Source organism: Ambystoma mexicanum, chromosome 1q (assembly GCF_040938575.1).
Source record: "Ambystoma mexicanum isolate Mex_15411 chromosome 1q, UKY_AmexF1_1, whole genome shotgun sequence".
NCBI classification, from domain to species: Eukaryota; Metazoa; Chordata; class Amphibia; order Caudata; family Ambystomatidae; genus Ambystoma; species Ambystoma mexicanum.
In genome coordinates, this window is record NC_090922.1 from 1,391,101,161 (window position 1) to 1,391,124,048 (window position 22,888).

The following is a 22,888-nucleotide window of genomic DNA, read 5'->3' on the forward strand; positions in this document are numbered from 1 at the left end:
CTTTTTGAGACCACAAGGATCCCCAGACATGCTTTGGCCTCATTGGGCAACATCAGTGAGCAGCAGCTTGAGTCGCATGGCCCAACTGGCTCGGGACCCACATCTGGACATTCCCATCCTCCTCATGGTGAGATAAGCAAAACAAAAAGCTGGAAGGTTTAGAATTCATCTTTACCACAGGCACAGCTCTGGGCAACTCTCCAGACCATCACTTTTAAGCCTGCCAAGCCACTACAGACTGGGAAAGACCATATGCAAATCAGGCTAGGTCCCACCCCATAAGGCACAGTCCAGCCCGAACTGCTATATCACATCCATTCTGCACGAGACCATTAGCATCCCCAGACATGTTTCAGAGTAATTTGCCATTATCAGTGAGGAGTAGCTTTGGTCAATAGGTTCAGAAGTCTCAGGACGCACGTCTGGACACACCCGCCCGACTCAGGGTAACATAAGCAAAAGCAGAAATGATGGCCGGAAAGTTTCTAATTCATTTTAACCAGATACAGCTCCTAGCAACCCCTGAGGCCATTGTTTTGCAGTCTGCCATTCCACCACAGAAAGGAAAAGACCTGAAGTTTTTGGTTATAGTTTAAGTCCTAAAACCAGCACATGGAGATGACTTAGCCATGGTAAAGGTTATATATAAGCAAATAAGAAGGATATTCTCCAACATAATGTTTAGGAAGGACATTCATAAAGTGATTGTTGCAAAAGCAAAGCGAAAAAATTGAAGTGTAGCATTTGTTATGGAAAGGAAGTTCATATCTTGAGTTACTTAGGCTTATTATGTGTGCATGGAGCGAGCAAACACAAGAGATGACATCATATGGCAGTGATTGGAAACATAGAAATGATTGGTGAACTAAAAATATCAACCAATAATTCAAGATGAAATTTGCAAAATATGGAAGGAGTAGGACAGATGGTTGGATCCGAATTTTTTTGCTTTGTTTTTGAAAGGATAGAACGAGGCCTGAAAGAGAAGATGTCTACTTTCGGGACAGAGTGGGCAGCAATGACACTGTGAAGAGGCGGAGTTCAGGCTATGGAGATTCAGCTGGACTTGGAATAAGCATCTTTTTCTATCGGTCAGGTGCCCACACTTTTTTGAGGAATGGGCACCCGCTGACAAGCTCTTTTGACTTTGTCAGAGAAACATGTATGAGACTGGGACTCATGAGAGAAGTATTCAAGGGCACTGGAGAAAACAGCAGAGGTCAGCAGGCGAGGTAGGCAATTTCACACACGTAGCCGGTTCCTTTGAGCTGTGAACAGAGAATGCTAAAGGAGTTGCCTGAAGCTGGCACTGCTTGCTAATATCAAGACAAACAGTACCGCAGCCCTGAGACAGACCAGAGAACAATGCAGCCAAGTCAAATGCAAGTAAAATCACATTGAAAAAAATGTATAGTCAGAACATTACAGGCTATTTGAAACAACAAGTACAGGCTGCACGTTATTTGAATAGCATCATAGGTAATGCTTGGGGAACTGAATAGAAAACATATTTGGCATTATTGATAAGCAGACATACCAGTTTATTTTAGAACTATGGGTAGGCTATTCAACACTAATGGACATCTCTTGACCAATTACAATTTGGATAAGCAATGCTGTGTTTCAATTTCAATGATGTTTGATATAAACTAATACATGTAGTACAATTATTGCTTAATAGAGTTAATTGGTGTCAATTGCAGCCTAGACAATTACTTGAGTTTTGGCCAGAAAGGCAAGGCAAAGTATTCTGGGGAGTGTAAGGCCTCTGTTTATGGCTGTAAAACCATTGAATGAAAATGAAATTTGGGTGGAATGCAAATCAACAATAGGGATTTTTCAAACATGACAGTAAAATATTATCCCATAAAATCCCTCAAAGAGACATTAAGAAAGTAAAGCAACAGGCTTTTTCTTCTGACTATTCCCACTTTGCATGTGATTTACCGTTCAAATTGCTTTAATTCTTTACTTATCTTATGTTGAGTGGGAACTATTGTGGATGATCTTCTGTAGCTCTGTTAATCCTTTTTTCCTAGACCTGGTAAATATAACAGCGCATGTCCAATTTCTCTGATCAATACAACTCTTTCTAAAATTATTGAAAATTGAAATGTTTTGCGGACATAGCTTAACACACTGAAAATGCACTTGACACAGTGGAATGGGATTATCTTTTTAAATCATTAATTTCATTTGGGTTAGATTTATTTCCCTCTGATATACCAACCTAGTCATTTTTCAACACTCATACTATCAATGTTGCTCATTCACCCTTCTTTCTACAGGTGTCTTCCCGGCTCCCTATGTATGATATCTGTGTTCTTGATTGGATATACAATTATCTTGCAAATGCCTGCCTTCGTATTGCATGATTGATGCCACAATGTTATATTTAATTGTATGGTTCTTTGGACTGATATGTGTTGCTTACCTCTGCAAGTTACTTTGTTTCATGTTTGACACCCTTGGCCTTCGGTTCTTAAGTGCCAGGCTATTATGCAAGTCTATGCAAAAAGACGAGCATACTCATCATTGGCACTTAAGGGGTTAATTGTTATGAGTACATATACTATGAGACTTGTCCTCTATATAAGATAATGATGTGTTATTTATATAGCACTTTCACCCAAAGCACTTTATATAGAACATATTAACATACAATATATCCCAATCAAAGTTGGTAGTCATTTCTTGATCTCGGAAGAATGAAAGGCTGAGTTGGCCTTGCTGGGATTTGAACCTGCGACATGCACATCACACAAAGATCACAGCAGCAAGCACTCAACCTGCTTGGCTATCTTAACGGCTGATATATTTTTGCAGTATTCCGATTGCCATTTCTGTTTGCATGGATGCCTGTTGATTCTTAAAACATTTATTATCTTAGGTCTAGTTTCAGTATTCATTTTTTTTAAATTGTATTTTGGATTACAAATATGATTTTATAACTATCTTGAATCTGTATAATGTTATTTTATGGGACCAACATAAAATACCCAAACTAAAAAAAACATGTTACAGCTGAAGCAAAGTCTGTCAGAACAAGTCAATGGCGACTAACAGCATTTGGTAAACATATATGTAGAAACTCAAGCATAGCAACAATGTTCACTTGAGAACGTATAGAGACTGTTTTACCTCCAAAAAGAAAACCAGATTCCCCTACTTACCAAGTGGGGAAGATTTACATTTACTTTCCAACTTTGAAACACTTCCCCTGTCCAACAGAGAACTAACCATCAAAGAACTAACGAGAGAATATAAATCTTGGGTGAGAAGACACAGATGGACATTGCATCAACAAGATGCCGAAACCATGCTAAAAGCCATCTGCACCAATAACGCAAAAGAATTCTGGTCTCTACTCAATAAAACATCTTCGTTTACCGGACCATAAATTACCAATTCAATAGATGAAGCAACTTGGGCCACCCACTTTAGATCACTCTTCGAGCTGCCAAACACTCTATCCAAATACGAGCGTCCGAAACCATTGTCGACTGACCTGAATCGCCTAAACCAAACTAACATCTGTCAAAGCTGGACGATTTAGATGACATTTGTAACATCATTAAAAAATTGAACAAATCCAGAGCTCCGGGACCTGACGGTATCACCAATTTTGACCTGAAATCACATCCAATCGAATGGGCCAAATTCATAAGATCCGTGTTCACACGATGCGTGGCTGCACAATCGATACCTCCTACATGGCTGTCCGCAATAGTGGTCCCGATTCATAAGAAAGGCGACAAGCAAGACCCTACAAACTACCGCCCTATCGCGCTACTAGACCCTATAGGGAAAGTTTTCGGGTCCCTTCTCCTAAATAAATTCCAATCTTGGGCCACAGAAGCTCCGTGCAATGACAACTTCCAAGCCAGATTCAAAAAAACACTGGGAACCACGATCAACATCTTCCTCCTAACCATCTTGAAAAGCAAAATAAAAGACGGTCACCCAAAAGTGTACTCAGCCTTTATAGACTTCTCCAAAGCCTTTGATAGAGTCGATCGCAACAGACTCTGGCAGAAACTATCTTTCTGGGGCTGCCCAAGCGACATTCTAAATCCGATTAAGGCACTCCACACGGATACCAACATTAAAGTACGACTAAATCAGCAAGGCAACTTATCCACTCAGATCAACACGCATAGAGGAGTCAAAGAGGGCTGCCCTTTGGCCCCGGCCCTCTTTATCGCTTACATGGGGGATTATCAACATTCCGAAACCTCAATCAGATCCTTCCCACCAAAAATAGCACAAACACCCATCAGTAGACTGCTCTACGCGGATGACCTTATTTTGCTGGATTTAACGCCCATAGGCCTCCAGCGCCAACTCACCAATCTACAACTATTTTGTAACGAGAACAATTTGGAAATCAACACCGACAAAACCAAAATCATGGTGATGGAGCGCAAAACCAGAGGAGCGGGACAAATACAACTGGTTCCTGGAAAAAACGAAAATTGAAAGAGTAAACAGCTTCAAATATCTTGGCGTAACTCTGGACAGTTCAGCAAAAGAAACGTCTATGCAAGAATCCCTGTTCGATAAGATCCGAAGCCTGGCAACAAAAGGCAAAGCAATAGACAGAACATTTGGTAAATTCTCCACCATCCCGCTACTGAACTTCTACAAGCAAAAAGTGGTCCCCATGGTTACATATGGATCAGAAGCGTTGCCGTGCTTACCCAAGACTCTTTGGCCCAAATTGGAAGCCTATTTCTGGAGGACGACCCTTGCCCTTCCGGACTCAACGCCAATCACACTGATCCGGCGAGAACTCAGTCTGCTTTCTCTTCAAGGCACTGTAGACTGCAACACTCTGATGCTATACAGGAAATGCATTATATCAAACTGTTCCTTTCTCCACGGCCTGGTGTCCAAAGAAATTCTAGAGGGAAGCTGCATCATGCTAAGTCAATGGAAAAACGAAAACCAAGCTCTACTGAAAATCATCGAATGTACAGAAGAAGATCTGATTAACAATCCTACAAGAATAATAAAAAAAACTAAAGACATGGACTGGATTCGCACTTTAGATGCAGCCTCAGAATACAAGCTTGTCTCTCACTTACCACCGCTATGGAAAAAACGTGACGACCTACAGAACTACATCAAAAGATTCCCCAGCCGAGCGGCACGCAATCTTATAATCAGAGCAAGACTGAATCTTGTGGACACCAACGAAATCCGCCACATTAGGAAGCAATCGCTGACTAGTACCTGCAGATTCTGTGGAAAAGAGAAAGAGACCATTCGCCACCTTATACTGTCCTGCCCAAGCTTGACAAATATCCGCCACCCCTATATGAAATATATCTGCCAACACTCCACAGTAACTGATGAAGATACATGGTGGAAAAGGATGATAAGTGGTGACCGGACATCGTGGCAACTAGCGACATACAAAATCCTTGACGCTTTAACAGAAAAACTCACTGCGAAGCGAAATGAAAACTAAGACTCTCCTTGCAAAGCGACCAGAAACTCTAACCTAAAGAATCAAATGATTAAGATGTCCAAATTCGGACAAAAGAAAGAGAAAAGAAACGATGTTGTAAAAATCAAATCTTTGATTAATTAAATACTCAAAAAAAAAAAAAGAGTTATTAACACAGCAGGGTGACTTGAAGACCAATTGGGGCATCATATGGTGCCTCTTCTCAACAGAAATCTTCAGGTTGCTTACACAACAACACATCCAGGCAGCAATATACTTGAAAGAAAGACTTGAAGACACTGTTACTGTACTTGATAGAATGGGGTATAATGCCAAAAAGAAACAGGACAGAAGAACAGGAAAAGCAATGTGCACGCAAAGCTCTGCTTTATAGAATTAAAGGTGCAATTTAAAAGTGGTCAAACCGGAGAAATAGTCAAAATAATATATTCTAGAAAAATGGTATTTGGAGCTGTTCACTGGGTAGCACATGCAAAGCTGGTTTCAACATCAGGACCTATATATTTACAATACCATAGATATGGATAGTGCATTTCAGGGAGTAGGTCCTGTATACCATTATCCTCCTTCTGGACAGACATCCCTTGGCTCAAGGATGTTTGAAAATAAGTGCAGTGAATTGGTAAAGAACACCCATTAAACATCCATCAATGTTGCGCCTTCTCTACCAATTCTTCAGTATAACAGCTACACAGAGTGGGCCGTATAGCATGGACTTTCCTGAAGAACCAGGCAGAACAACGGGAATCAGAGAAACCAGTATGCAGGATGAATGGTCCACACAGTCAGCTTTCTATTCCTATTTTCATTGGACATGAAACATTACTAGCTTCACAAGACGTAAGTAACAAGCAAACATTACATGGATATGCTATTGCTGTATTGCTTTTGTTAAAGAAGACTACAAGCAATATGCCAAGGACTTTTGAAGGTTGCATGCAATAATAGAAACATTTATTTAAAAAAAAAGAAGCCGTTATTCCCAGTCTCTCTGAGACAGTAATTCTGAACATGTTAACAGTCTCCTGCAATTCCAAAAAGGTTAAATATGTATAAAAAACAAGATGGGCAACCTATAGATAACATGCCAAGAGAAAAAGTCAGTCAAATGGAGTGGGGAATGTTATTATGAAGCCAGAGAGACACTAAAAAAGGTAATTCTCTACCCAGCTCATCCAGTCTGTTATCTGACTGTCTACAAGAATAGGTACTCAAAGATGTAAGTGAATACATTACAAATGTGGATACAATAAAGTCTAAGAAGTTATGGATGAAGTCATGATGTCCCATGCCAATCATTTCACCTGTTTGAGCAACTCAGAAATGTCAAGAATGAGGTTTACATAGTTCAAAAAGTCTTGGTCTTCGTGGCTCTGTCCCCAGATTAATTGAAGTATGTCAAGGCCTAGGGATTAGGGGCAAGGACGTTTTAAAGCAGTACTACCCTGGTTAGAAGAAGAGAAACCTATGATATGTATATATAGAAAACCATTTCAGAGAAAAACCAAATATCCCACATTGGAACTAGAATGTTTGGCTCTCAAAATTAAAGGACATCACTTTATCTTGGGTATGTACCATGCTCGTTTAGTGTGGCCGTTCAGACACAGATTCCAGTATAATGATCTTGTTTTAGATTTTGGACCTGTGATCTTTGCCTTACAGCCTTGGAGCAGCTTCAGGTAGAAACATGCATTTTTCTTCTCAAGCATTCCTGCATTCTTTTTTACTGTAATTGAAAAGACAGAGACTTGGACAGTGGCATCCGACAAGTCGCCTGCATACCTAGGTAGAAAAGAAGTAAAAAATATGCCAATTGCTTACAATTACTCATTCATTGGAGCATTCTCCCCAATGAATTTCAACTTTCCAAAGAGAATCAAAGGAGCCACCTAACCTTTTGAAACATGTCTTTCCTCTGCAAATTGGAAGGGATGCAATCCAAGGGATATTTAGAAAAAAAAGCCCCAAACCAATCAGCACTAGGCGATAAACCCTGTACCAATGAAAAGAAGAAATGTGAGGATTGCAAAAAAATGACACAGCACACTGGAAAGAAAATCAGTCAGGAAGCAAAGGCTGTGATTGGTTGGAAGGAGCCAGAAGCAGAATTTGGCCATCTTGTAGCAGTTGAAGACATTGGATGGCTTCTATGGCTGCAACCCTTTCAGGTGATGGAAGCTCTGACAGGAACCCCTACAGGAAACCAGTCGAGCAAGATAAAGCCAGGAAGTTAGTGTAAGTACATGAATATTGCTTACTTGATTAAGCCAAGAGACTTGTGAATGTCTTGGAAGAATGGTTTCCTAAGAAAGCTGAGAGGCTAGTGAAAGTCTCTGAAGAATGCTTGCCTGTCAAACTCAGGAGGCTGGTGAAATTTTCTGAAGAACTGTTGCCTAACAAGACAATCATTTGATTAAGGATTCTAAGAACACTTGCCTGACAAGGAATGGAAGCTGCTTAAAAACCCTGAAGAACGCTTGCCTGACAAACATACTCCCTTGCAAAGTCTCAAGACGTGTGAACCTCTCTGAAGAACATTTATCTGACAATTTTTTGAGACCGGGAAATGTCCCTTAAAAAAGTTTGCCTGATAGTGCCATATCATTGCTAAAAGTCTGTGTAGAATGCTTTTCTGACAAAACTAAGAGATTGTTGAGGGCCTCTAAAAACAGTCACCTGATACCTGATCTTTGTAACACTTGAAAGCCAATGCCATGAGGGTGTTGTGATCCTCTTAACGAGTTCTGAGCAACAGAAAGAAGAGGCCTGTGAGAATCTCAGAGGAATGTCAGGAAGTCAAAGAGAAGAGGCACGGTAGAAGTGTCACATATGGCCTTAATAAGTCCCAAAGATAGGCTTTATTAGACAGATAATAAGATAGTCAGCTGTGCAGTGGATGATCTTGGATTTGGGCTGACTAGTGGCTGCCTCATTCCCATCTCCCAGGGACTCTTGTCCACTGTAGGCTCCCACCACCCTAACCCAGGCATCTGTACCCAATGATTAGTCTGACTAGCGATCAAAAACCCTTGCTATACAATAATCTGACTAAGATGAGGGCCTAAAGACTGAAGCCTACTCCCTCAAACACTTTCTAGGGGAACCCTAAACCTGCAAAGGTATTTTCCAGGTATCAATAGGAATATTAAAGGTTTATTGTGGAAAAAAAATATACCCTGCTCTTTGTAGTTTCTTCACTACTCCATCTTTCTTGTATCCAGGGTTGAATCCTCCTTTAAGCCTCCAACTATTTCCTCTCTCTTTCTACTCCCTCCACTCTTTTTATCTCTCCTTTCTATGTATACTTTCCCCTCCTCCTACCCCTGTCCCTCTATCTCTCTTCTGTCCCTCTAATCTTCTCAAACTCTCTATCACCTATAACTTTGCCCCTTTCTCACCTCTCATTACACCCCTCTTCTCATCTCTCGCTCCCTACTCAGGGATATGGTACCCTGCTCACCCTTCCGCTGATATAGTGCCCTTCTCAGTCTCCCACGGATATAGTGCCTGGCTCACTCTCCAAGGGATATGTTGCCCTGCTCACCGTTCTCGGTACCCTGCTCTCCCAGCCACTGATATAGTGTCCATCTCAGTCTCTCAGGGATATAGTGCCCGGCTCACTCTCCAAGGGATTTGTTGCCCAGCTCACCGTTCTCTGCTAGCCTCTCTCTCTCAGCCTACCTGATATACTCACTCTCAATATTTTCACACATCTTAACTTCTCACCTGAACCTTTATCCTCACACCCATCGCCACTATCATTACTCACTGCCAGCACCCACTCCATCTCCCTCTAGCTGCTACCGTCACTCCCCTACTTCTGTCTCCCTCACTACTACCATTACTCTCAGAAAACACTCTCTCACTCACTGTTTAACTCTCACAAACTGGCACCACTCTCTCTCACCAGCAATAACACACCTGCACGTCTGTACCAGTCTCGTTCACCAACTCGTCAGCATTACGCTCCTATGTCCGTCCTCCACCCGGTCTCTTGGTCCACCTCCATACTTCCTAAACTCACCCCTGCAAGTTGTCACTCTGCCCTTCACTTACTCTCATTGGATTACTGGGCATCATCTGCCTTTAACTACCCTTCTACATCCATTGGCTCCAGCACCCACCTGACTCTGTGGGCCAATCTATGCCTGTCTTTTCCAAAGGGGCTGCGCGCCAAATGCTGTTTATTTTTGTAGTTTTAAATATCTCATAACACACGGCGTCTGCATTATTTTTTTTTTTAATACTGTCAGTCCTTGAAAGTTTTGTACTCTGCGACAATTTTCTGCCTTTTGCTGAATTGCATTCTGGTATTTGTAGTCTCACAGTCAAGATGGGGGAAATAATGCCAGAATCAAACACTTTTTGCTTACATAGTTCTATAAGGATTTATATATTTGAGTGGCCCTATGGTATGTGTACTTTTCAAATTAGCTTTATAAAGCAGAGTATTGTTGAAAGACAGACATGGGGATGAAGAGGGGAAATGATGAGAGGGCAAGTAAGTCATGAGTATTTGCCCACGATGTGGCAAGCTAGTTTGCAATCCTGGACACTGGTGCAGTTATTTGCCCCAGATTGTGGGTGCTTTTCAGAGCACCAGCATAGGACACACGTGGGCGGACAGTGTAAAAGATGTTCAGAGGGCGTAGGCAACCCCTTGGGTTTGTTTGAGGTTGGCAAGCTTGCTCAAGTATTTGGATACTGGGATTTTACTCAGGTTGTCATGTTCCCAGTGCAGACGCTTTCCCACAAGACCACACACACTTTTTTGCGTATTGGGATGTTGTTGTCCATGGAATATTTCACTACAGATTGTTGGGTTTAAAAGGTATACTTTGTCAGCATATTTATTGGAAGATTTCCTCTTCATGTTATTTCTCTGGTTTTCATTACTTTTTAACAAGTCCAAACCTATTTTGTCTTTCACACTTTCTTCTAAGGGGAAGGTTAAATGTACTACATTTGTTTATTTCAATTTAAGATATATGTTCACTTACTGTAAGTATATTCATGGATGCCAGCTTTTGATTTTTAGCTATGGGTGCAGAAAGTATCTGGGTATATGTTATTCTTCCAACCAGTCATTTTTATCCCATTTCTGTGTTGCTTAAATGTCGTTAGTTGGGGTTGTGCGATGTATAACAACAGTCACCAAGAGACCAGCCATAAAACAAGGGGCTTGGAGAATGCTGCTTAACCGAAGTGTGTGGTCCATTTCAAATAATTAAATCTCACTGTGCATTGTCTAAAAACATTGTGAGTTCTCAAAGCCTGCAATCTTTCACACATAACAATACCATTGTCAAAATAGGCCAAAATCAGTTTGTGATTGATGAAAGTCTTTGAGCAATGGGTTGCGTTTTAAAAGGCCAGCCCACTAGCCAAAGGCTGTGCCCACTGCCCATGGCCGAAGAGCATGCTAGTGTTCTGGAAGCGTTCTAAAAATCAATGGAATAACAAAACCCTTGAAATTCAAGGAAGAACATTTTGTTGCAGGGATGTTAAGGTGAGCAATAGATTGTAACAAAACATTTGAAATTCAAGGAAAAAACTTTAGTTGCAATGACGTTTAGGTGAGAACTTAATGCAACAAAACCCCGGAAGCTCAGCTAAAGCCACATTAACTTTGCACCCCCTGTTGAGCAGCTTATGACCACAATGATGAAATCACAGATCACATCACTGATAACATCACTAATTACATGTTGTATGCGAACACTGATAACATTACAAATCACATCACTGATGCCATCACTGGCGACAACACTAATTACATTGGATATAACTGATTACATCAATAATAGAATTAGACATTACATCATGCATACGTTAGCTCATGAAAAGTTTGATTTCCTTAATAACAATTTAGGCTGTGGACTTGGCCATGACAAAGGTTGTCGTCACTGGCCAGGACCAACGGCCATAGCTAGTGGCCGGTTAGTATTCAAAAATACCAATGTGCATGGTTAAAAGCAATGCCTACTAGCCCATCACTGTTTCAAAATATACAGTGAGCAACATTCAAAGCTGTAGTCAGTGGCCATGCTTGAAGGCTATAGCTAGTGCCCATCAATATTTTAGAATATACAGTCGGCACAGCCAAAGTCCATAGCCACTGGCTAGTATGGTGTTACAGACCATGGCTAGCAGCTAGGTAGCGCATATAGTATGCAGTGGGCACGGCCGGAGGCCATAGCTAGTGGTTGGTTAGTGTTGTATAATACACAGTGGGCATGGACAAAGAAAGGTTAATAATACCCTAGACATTAACTCTTTGTGTTATTGTTCTCAATTCTGAAGAACAGGGACATTCGCCGTAACTTGCTAGTGGCTCTGGCACACCTTCCTCAGAAATACTAAATGAAAATCGCAGTGGTATTTATTTTTGCACCATACCCATAAGGAGGTGCTCTGAATGTCCTACAAATATGACCATGTCACCATGAACCAAATGTTATTGTAAAATCTCTTCCGGCAAGGTTGGAGTGACTTTAACATGGCTTACATCCAAAGTTACCCCCACCGCAAATAGCAATGTACTGCATACCAAATCCTTCTCTTCCTGCACTTCTGTGTAGCGACTGGTTTGCACGGAAACGTCCAAAAAGACTGAAAATACAAGAGTGATTGGGGGATTTGGCTGAATTCCAGCCGTTCGAACGGCTGAAAATTTCGAACAAATCCCCAATGTGGTGGCAAGAGCTGCAGGCGCAGGGATGTCCTCCGCACCCTTGTTCACTATACCATGAGTGAGGGTTGCAGGTGTGTCACCTGCAGCCGAACCCGTAAAATGTAAAAGAAAAAAAAGGAAAGGACCCTGCGGCGCCGGTTCCCGATCACGGAAGTGAAAGGGAACAGGCGGGACACAGCGAGTCAGCAGCACACAGCTTCCACAAGGTAAGTACAGGGGTGGGAGTGGGGGTGTGGGTGGTGGCAGGGGCAGAGTCTGAAATGTTCAGGGGAGAGAAGACCAAAAGTTTTTTTCAGAAAAAGAACTTTCGGTCTTTTCTCCCTTGAATATTTCAGCCACGGGATTCCAACCCCAATCCGTTTGCACAACCTCCTGGTCCACCTCATCAGTAAATCATGCTTGACTACAGAACCTTCAATAGGTCTCTGTTCCAGTCTTTAGGCCAGAACCTGGCTCTGTGATGTATACATCTCTGAGGGCAATCCTACTCCATATTAGTAAAACAGCTCAATGAGGTAAGCTCTCACCCCATGCCTCAGTCTTCAATATGCACGACACATTTTCAAATCCGAGCACGGGTGATTCATTTTCCAACCCTCTGAGATCGAAAAACTGGGTAATGACACCTATTTTTGAAGTGCTTGAACGCATAAGTAAACCTGAAAGAAGTGCATTATGATAAAAATACAATATTATTATCATTATGCTCTCCAGCAACATGCTAGTGTATAAGGCCAATAATGGCTAAGCAGGCATTGCTCCACTACAGCCTCGTTGTCTTCCCTTCACGCGACCCATGTCCATCCTGGGTCTTGTAATGATGCTCATATAATCATGCATACTTATTCATATTGTGTCCATCAGAATGAAACATCTTTCCAGATTTCTCTTGGCTGATGGTGCAACTCTGGATTACAAAAAGCATCATTCTTTTTTGCCAGGACATGTTAATTTTCTTGATTTTCAGGTACGGCTTCACAGCAAGACAACTCTATTCAGCCACGGAAAGCGCCAAAGGAAGGGGGCACCAAGGAGCACTAGATTGGCCCCAAAACATACAATGCGGGCAATATTGAAAGAGAAGGATTTATGGAGAGTGTAAACAGGACCTTTGTATGAGGCAGCATACATAATTTCACCATCCCTGGGGATTTCTAGTACACATTCTGTATGGTGATCTGACCCCTATGAAGATGTGGCTCACTCTAAATAAAGCCACTTAAAAATATAGCGAACATACCCTGGCACAAAGAAGAATATCCAGAAAGTCTAAATGTCTTTTCTGCTGGATCTTCTCCAATTCTTTCTCATTCTTCAAAGACTCTTTTCTCTGTTGGATCACTTTATCTGCAAGAGAAAAGAGCCAGAAGATTACATTGGATCAAAAACACATCATTGTTATCACACATTCCATGGTGGCCAGAGTATCGTCTACAATGCTAATTGAGAAAACATGTTGAAGGTACATCATTTACCTATTGAACTGAGCCTAGCATCTGAAAGATGGATTGCTGCTACACCAGTGAAAGCCAGGTATTCTCAGGCTGGAATCTTTTAAGCTATTTGGTTTCTTAGCATAAATATAAGTGGTCATTCTTGCAAGAGCAAACAATACAGTATGTTCGCCTGGTGACATCTTCTACCCCCCTTTACCTCTGTCCATACCACAGGGAGTTGACAGAGAAGGCAATTAAAGAGCAGGCTTGTCTGGAAGAAGGTGCTTTAAGAAATCCCAATATAATCTTCATCACATCTTCAGCATGTCTTTGGATGTGCCTTCTAATTCTTCTAAAATGAAAGAAACACTACTTGCAAGACAACACTTTAAGCATGAGAAGTCAGATAAAGGGATGGTAGCCTATATATATACATTATATATATAAACATTTTGAATTTGTTTTATACAATAGGCATCATCAAACTGACCCTTTGATACACATACACAGGCAACATATGGGTTGTAGCTAGAGCACAAAAAATGATACTGAGAGGGACATCACTTTGGAAAGCTACTGAAGACGAATTGGGCCTCCTAGTGAAATCATGGTTCCCTACTTGGGGAATGGTACCTACGTAACTATAGCATTGTAGTTTGTAAGGCACCTTCCAACAAGCAATGCATACTAGGATGTTTAGTTGCCTTGAAGCATGAACACCATGGGCCACACACAGCCAGTCTCAACACCACATTTCCCCTACGATGTCTGCACTGTGCTCATCCAGATCATGTACCTTACCAAAATGTATTCAGAATAAGAGAGGGCTACAATATGTCCTAATAGAATGGAATTCGGATACAACTGCGGGCAAAAAGGAAAGGTGCATCCTTGTCCACATGGAATAATGTTTAGTCCTTACAGGAGGAAGGAGGTGCAACTCAATAGTCCTTTTTTCTGAAGGACAGTACCATTGACATGAAGAGTATTCCAGGTCAGCCACCATCGGATCAACTTGACAGCACAGCAAAACAGAATAGGGTAAGGTTCCCTAACAAAGTAAAACAAATGTGAGATTTATCATGAGATTAATCTCTATGGTTCACATGAGAGATCACTCTCTACATTTCATGAACCATTTTGTTTTCAATTAACTGTGGAGGATTTGTGTATTGGATTCAGTTCACTTATATGTGCAGATGAATTATCCTTGAAAATAGCGATCATTTGTGTCATTGCCAGATACGTATTATTCTCCTGATGAAGGGAAGAAAGTTCCTGAAACGTGTTGATCAACTTGACACATTAAATAAGAAGAAATAATCGCATATTTGAAGTTCTCAAAATTTCTGGTGTACATCTATTGCAAATAGATTGTGATTGATACTATATGGTACTTATTTTTCCTATTTTTTATTATTATTTTTATTATTGTATTTCTGAGCATGGACCTAGTTTCGAGAAGCAAAAGAGCGCTTTACAGAGTTATACACCAATACAGATACACAATGGAGCGCTTTACAGAGAGATACAACAATACAGATACACAATGAAACACTTTACAGAGAGATAAAACAGTACAGATGCATAACGGAGTGCTTTCAGAGGTAACAATAGAACAGATATACATTGAGGGTAGGATACAGAGGGGTATATCTGTACAGGGTGGCATGGCGGAGAGGGGCGGATGGTGTCTATCGAGTCAGGTGGCGATGGGGGTGAGTAATGGCCTAGGTGCTGAAGAGGAGAGACTCCTTGAAGAGGTGGGTCTTGAGCTCTTTTCTTTAGATTAGTGCAAGCAGAAGCAGCCCAGCATATATAGAGGAACCTTCCGACATCTTGTTTATCTCTGTACCTCTCTTTCCTTTCTATCCCCTCCAAACTGCTTTAGGTATAATGTCACAAGCCACAGAGCACTTGCCTCAATAACAGGGACTGGACCCCTGTAAATCTGGCTTGATTTTATCCAATCACCTGTGGACTTTTTCCAATACAAGAAGGTGTCTCCCAGTCCTGCTTAGAATTCACTTTTGGACAAACACTTAAGGAGGAATATTTTGGACCTCTGTTGGGAGAGTTGACTTTCCAAATCCCTTAGCTAGTGAGGTGAAGACTGAGTGTACAATGCAGAGTCAAGCTTTGATCCCTAACCATCCCCAGGCCATTGGGTGTGACCTGTTGCTGGAGAAAAACCAAACTCTCTGACAGCCACATCAGTATCAAGGACCTCACTGCAGGTGAAGGACTCCTGCATGTGTGTGCCATCCTCCCCCAAGTGTGAAAGAAGAGGGGATCAAGTACCTATCTTGTCCGTGAGCCTCTGCATTTGAACTCCCAGCATCGGAGAGTTAAGACAGCCAGAATGCCTGTAATTTTGCCACTGAACTGCTTCAAGTTATGATTCAAGCCTGCTCGACACAGTCACACTAAGAGGATTCACCGAACCTGCCTTTGGCATCCGCTTGATCTTCAAGCAGCTGTGCCGCAAAGTAGAATCAGTTCCTTGGCTGGACATTCTTTTATTTTGGATTGTTGTACTTTCCTGGTTGGGTTGTTACTGTTTCCCATTCCCACCCCTTTTGAGTGCATAACCTTCCCTCAACCAACGTTACTGCAAACCGCAAAAGATGTATATCGCTTAAAAGTGCATATTTCACCTTTTTGATTGAGGTGACTCTTGTTTTGTAGAAGTGTGAGGGCTGAGTAGATGGTTTAGCGACTACTCATCCTTGTGCTCCTGCAGAGCAGATGTCATTGTGTTACACTCATCTTCATCTACCACCTCAACAAGTCGCAACAGTGTCATGCATAATGGATTCTCGTCCACCTATCCTCTCCCTTCCAATTCCTTTTGCCCATTCCCTCCTCTGTCTCCTCCTCTCCTCTCTTCCCCCCTCTAATCCCCTGTATCCCACTAATTTTAACTTGGAATACAACCCCCACCATCGCAAGATTTAATTGGGAAATGCATCTCTTAAAGTGTGCTCTAATTCAAACTATTGAGGCGAGAAGGTGCATGGTAGTGCATGGCAGTGGACCAGCAAATCCATTTTCTATTTGGAGTGGGGGATTCCATCAGTTCTGGTGTGTGCTATGTCAGTTGCACGGGTATGTAGACAGAAGCATTGAAGGGAAAGTTGAATACTTTTCTGATTGACAGCTTGATAATTGACTTCTGGAGGAAACAAAAGGAGTACAATGTATATATAGTTTGGCAATCCTGCACCACAAGATGCATAGAAGCATTACCACCAGCCCTCAGATAAATATCATGATCAGAGCAAGAACAGGGTTGTAGCGATTTAGGCTCTGATTCATAGAATCACACGCATATAAGTGCAAGGGCTGCATGCCGAGAAGGAGTGTGCGCCAGCCGCGGTGCACAGAAATCTTTGCGCAGCACGCATATTCATGGATTTCCTGAGGCATCAGTAGCCGTGGCGCAACAAACAGCAAGCTGCGCGAGCAACGCTCCGAACACACCCCCACGCACAGTAAAAAGCAAGTGAAGTGCTTAACACAGCGCAAGCCTCCAACCCATCCCTGGGCCAGCATACAGCCCCCCAGCCAAATTGCGTGAAAACACTGTGTGATCCCTGGCCGCACCCCAGCGTAATCACGTTAAAACAGCGTGCAATCCCTGGCTGTACCCCAGCCAAATGGCGTGAAAACAGTGCGCGAACCCCGGCCGCACCCTAGCCAAATCGCATGAAAACACTGTGCGACCCCGGCCGCACCCCAGCGTAATCGCTTTAAAACAGCGTGCAATCCCCGGCTGTACCCCAGCCAAATCGTGTGAAAACAGTGCTCGATCCCCGGCCGTACCCCAGCCAAATCGCATGAAAACAGCGTGCGATCCCCGGCTGCACCCCAGCCAAATCATGTGAAAACACTGCTCAATCCCCGGCTGCACCCCAGCCAAATTGTGCATCTGAACCTCGCAATCCGCGGCATGCAGCCCCCTCCTGACGGGACACTCACACCTCAGCCCCGATCATCCGTGCCCCCACTCTGCAGGCAGCCCTCTCCACATTGGATACCCCAGACCCCATCACCTGTGCCCCCACCCCAGCTCCCATCACCCGTGCCCCCACCCTGCAGGCAGCCCTGTCCACATGGGAAACCCCAGCCCCCATCACCCGTGCCCCCACCCTGCAGGCAGCCCCCTCCACCTGGGACACCCCAGCCCCATCACCCGTGCCCCCTCCCTGCAGGCAGCCCCTCCACCTGGGATACCCCAGCACCATCACCTGTGCCCCCACCCTGCAGGCACCCCTTCCGCAAGGGATACCCCAGCCCCATCACCTGTGCCCGCACCCTGCAGGCAGCCCCCTCCACATGGGATACTCCAGCCCCCAACACCCGTGTCCCCACCCTGCAGGCAGCCCTCTCACATGGGATATCCCCACCCCAGCACCCATCACCCATGCCCCCACCCTGCAGGCGGCCCTCTCCACATGGGATACCCCCGACCCCATCACCCGTGCCCCCACCTTGCAGGCAACCCTCTCCACACGGGATACCTCCAACCCCATCACCCGTGCCCCCACCCTGTAAGCAGCCCTCTCCACAGGGGATACCCCCCATCACCTGTGCCCCCAACTTGCATGCAGCCCGCTCCAGACAGGACATCACCTGCATGCTGGACGCTGACATATTAACATACCATCAGTCCATTGGTGGTGTGTCGTGCACCTTGACTGCCTGGTTGTGACACAACCCTGAATATCCACCGGAAAATGTATCCTGCAGACTAAAATAAATGCATGCACCTGGGCCACATTCAAGAGTGTGGCAGCAGCTCAGCCACAATTCCTGTCCGCAACCATCTCCCAACATATACATGTAACAAGTTAATGTTAAAGTGAGGCTCTGCTAGACATGTGACAATGTCATGTCACAAATCCCCAGGGACAAACAGTCTTACAATGACAGAACAAAGAGCAGCCCCAATGTGTGCCACATGAACATACACTGGCCAGGCATCTCACAGCCTGAGCCTCAATGAGCTGCTATTTCTAGAATAGATTTCCTAATAAACACATCACTGTTCCTCCCATGTGTGAAGGACATGACATGATATGAAATTATATGGAATTTATAAGGCGCCTATACACAAGTGTTTGAAGGTGCAATGAGGCAAGGGAGGAGGAACAGAGGGAAGACAGAGACAACGATCTTACTAGGCCAGGTGACATTGAGATGGCGCAAGTGCAGGAGAAGTGTGGAAGGGGATAAGTGCGGCCAGCTGTTGGCAAGTGCAAGGGTAAGTGCAGAAATCAGGTGTCAAGTGCTGTAGGAATACAGAAAAACAGTCAAAGTATGGGGATGTCAGGGAGGCAGTGCTGGGGTGCAAGTGGTGGGGGAGGGGACCTGGGCCCGAGGTCAGAGGGCAGCCAGGTGACCAGTGCAGATTCAGTCAGGAGTTAAGCAGGGAAGAGGAGGAGGGAAAGAAGAATGTTTTGAGGTCTGAATGAGGACATGACAATCCGACAGTGCGCCACGCACTGAGACAGATAAATTGGTTAGCCGCTGTGTAAATACAAGGAAATGCCAATATTGAATCCCAGTGCAAGAGGTTGACCAACACTAGAGATAATGATAACTGCACAAACACATGCTGGTGAAGGGGAAGCACTACATGTGTGCTAAATAGCATCAAGAAAATCATGTGCCAATATCCTGAACATGTAACACTCCCACAGTTACCCCACCCACCTCCCTCACAAACACAGTGAGGGCTAATACACAGTGATGCTGCACATGTGAAAGAAAATGCCATTTTACTGTGCACACCCAAACTCCCACTTCACACTCCACCACCGGTCAGCCACATGTGTATACTCACCACGCAAATAAACCCCAAACATGACACATGCATGCAAGAAGCACACACATGACTAACGATGGTCAGAACCAGGGCCACTAAAGGGACTACCTAACCGGCACACTGCAAAAACAACTGTGAGAACCAATGAGCGTGAGATAAAAAAATAAATTATATTAAACAGTTGTATTGTGTTCATACAGACTGCAAGTTAAAGTTATAAATATTTCCATGAAAAAAGAAAAATGTAAAAATGTCCATGTCCATAAAAAATATTTACAATACCAAAAAAAATTCAAATCCATTACTGCATGGTGCACACTAAAACACACACAAATAAAACTATGTACAAAATAAACATGGAGTAATTGACATCCACACACATCACCTGACAGTCCTCAAGCACTGCACTGAGCTATTTCATCAGAGTCCCCTGAACAGTAATCACATAACAAGACTAGGGGCCTCATTACAAGTATGGAGGTAGCCATGCCACTTTTAGTGGCATGGCTACCCCCATAACGGGTACAGGGTCCGGGTTCCCTGAATGGGGAAATACCGGGCCATTCGGACCTTAGAGGGCTGGGTATTTCCCCATTCAAGGAACCCAGACCCTAATACATCCCAATACCCATTTCAGCCTCCATAGGGCTCAATGGGAATGGGGATGATGCTAACAACGGGCCCGTTAATGATGGGCCTGTTGTTAGCATCCTAGTCTGCTCGCGGGGCGCGCTAAGGACGCCTGGTTTTACCATGCGTCCTTAGTGGGACCTGTGAGCAGACCTCGTAATGAGCCGGTAGGGGGCTAACGGCGCCGGCAGCTCTACCGGCGCCGTTAACCTCCTACCGCCTGGGTCGTAATGAAGCCCTAGGTCACACATTGAAATGCACCTGTTACATCCATCCAGGAGTGATGGCCAGTCACACAGTCACATCTTAGACACATTCACATGAACACCATGCATGTTCATGATGTTGACAACATCACACATCTGTCACACCTCTCACACGAGCACGTCTGAGATACATGTGACAAACCACATGCACGTCATGAAATGCTGCTGTACAACACGCAATGTAAAAGTAAAACTATTGAAATTACACATGGTTCATAGAACACATGTAGAACACTGTCTGGGACATGCAAATAGACATCTGTACAAGAGGCATACTTGCTGTAAGGCCAAGGTGCACGCTCCCACCATACATCACATGCACATGCACAGTGGAGGTCAGTAAAACATGGACACTCACCTGACGACTCCAGACGGGCCTTCAAATCGCAGATCTGGGTGTGCAGCGCCGGGTAGAATTTTTCCAGGACCCGCATGTCGGTGGTGCTGACCTGGTCCCTACGCCCCCCGGTGTTTGCCACCAGCCTGGAGGAAGTGCAGAGCCTTGTTGTGGGTCCTGAATTTGAGGTCCTCCCAGCGCTTGCACACATGGTGGTAGTCACAGGGTGCTACCCCCTGGGCGTTGATGGCACCCACAATCTGGTCCCAGATCTGCTTCCGTCCTTCATTGACGACTTGCGTTAGTCTGTGGGATCAGCTGAGGTGGTCACAGGGCCGAGGACAGGAGCCCTGGCAATGGCTGGACAGCAGGCACTCAAATTGCAGGGCATGTGGGCAGCAGGCACACAAAGTGGGCAGGCAGCAGCAGATGACTCGTACGAGGCAGCTCATGGAAGTAGGAGGCAGGTAAAAAGGCAGGAGCATGTGGGTCTTCCATGTTACTTGCGTGGGCAGCCGGAAACAGAGTGACAGTTAATTCACGCATGTGAAATTAGCATGTACACGTGAAATCAGAGGAAAGGGCCTAATCGCATAAGTTACGTGACACGCGCTGGGCGTTGGCGTTCATATTTTGGATAAAGGTGTGCGTAGGAGAACATTAAACTGCACATGCAAATTGGAGCGGACGGACATGTGGACTTCAGAGAATTTTGGGGTGCGACACATTTTGTTAACTACTGTGACAGTGCAAACTTCTTATTTTGGTGGGGGATTTGCCTCTGCACACACGCGCATGTATTCTTATTTTTCCAGAGGCTAACAGTGAGGCGCATATGCATTATTCATACTCTGGTGACGCATACCCCCATTCTTAACATAACAGTACTTTCCGTGGGCTTCACGTACGCATTTTTTGTGTGGCTGGGTGCCACAGCGTACCGCGTAATGCTTATTCTTTTCACGTGAGCTACCGAGGGTTGATATTTGGGGTGCCTGTGCATTACGCATCCCGTTCATTTATTTACCATGTTTAATAGTGAGCCTTGCTCTACCATACTGGTACATTTTACATCACGTACCCTACCCCCTCACTCCAGGACAATTGCTTGCTGTTCCTCCCATTGTACAAATCCATCTTTGCCATGAGTGGGAAGGCCACAAGAGGGAAAGTTGGCAGAGGTGGCCGGGGTCGGGGACGTGGAGGGAGGGCGGTGCCCCCCCCACAGAGTAACAGAGCTGCAGCTGATGCTGCGGTCCCCAGCACCCAGGCTGATGGAGCTGCAGCTATGGGTGTAGTGGTCACAGCCCAGGTACACAGAGACGCAGGGGCAGTTGCTGTCTGTGCCCCCAAGGGGAAGAAATGTCCATGCAACACCGCTGTCCCCAACACCCAGGCTGAGGGAACTGCAGCCATGTGTGTAGTGGTCACAGCCCAGGTGCACAGAGACGGAGGGGCGGTTGCTGTCTGTGCCACCAAGTGTAAGGGACGTTCCAGGAAAAACCATGTCCCTAACACCCAGGGTACAGGACCTTCAGGATCATCTGCTCTCCCCACCAGCCAGGGTCATGAATCTGCAGAGGCAACTACTGTCCCAGCATCAGTGGGTGATGGCATGGCACAGGCCGCTAGTGGTCCAGTCCCTACTGCCCTGAGTGGTCCCAACCACACTGGGTCTGTACAACCTTCCAAGAAGGCTAAGCATGCAGTAGCGGAACAGGCTCAATCCCAATGCATGGCACAGGAGACCACCATTTCGAGGAAGAGAAGCTTCAATAATGAAGAAATCCAGATCCTCGTGGACTACGTGCGCATTCACCACCGTGACATGCTCACGCAGGCATGGAGCACGCATACGCCTGCTCAGTGTATGGCACACTGGCAGCAAGTCACAGATAAGATCAACACCTTGGGCAATGAGAGGCGCACTGCTCGTGAGGTTGTGAAGCATTGGAATGATCTCCACCGTTGAACCAAACACAAGCTGGGTGCCAACTCCGCCTTGGTGACTAGAGGTGGGTCACCACAAGAGCACGAGGAGCTCACACCACATGAAGAGGCCATTAGGCACCCACGGCGGCGGGCTAAATGCGCTCTACTGCCGCGGGTGCCTTTGACAAAAGGCGCCATTAGCCCCCCACCACGCCAGATCGGGGGAGTCTTTCGAGGGCTCCCCCAAGCTGGCGTGGTGGCAGAAGGCGGGGAGGCGCCTCATTGTC

The 22,888-nt window shown here is 44.7% G+C and overlaps 1 protein-coding gene across 1 annotated transcript in view; it reads right to left on the bottom strand.

Moving 5' to 3' along the window:
* Positions 1 to 22,888, bottom strand: part of LOC138548018 (cytochrome P450 4B1-like) — a 312,989-nt gene that overhangs the window by 135,288 nt on the left and 154,813 nt on the right. Inside the window, exon 7 of the mRNA XM_069642250.1 lies at positions 13,411 to 13,517. Coding sequence (XP_069498351.1) covers positions 13,411 to 13,517 — 107 coding nt within the window. The remainder of the gene's footprint in view (positions 1 to 13,410; positions 13,518 to 22,888) is intronic.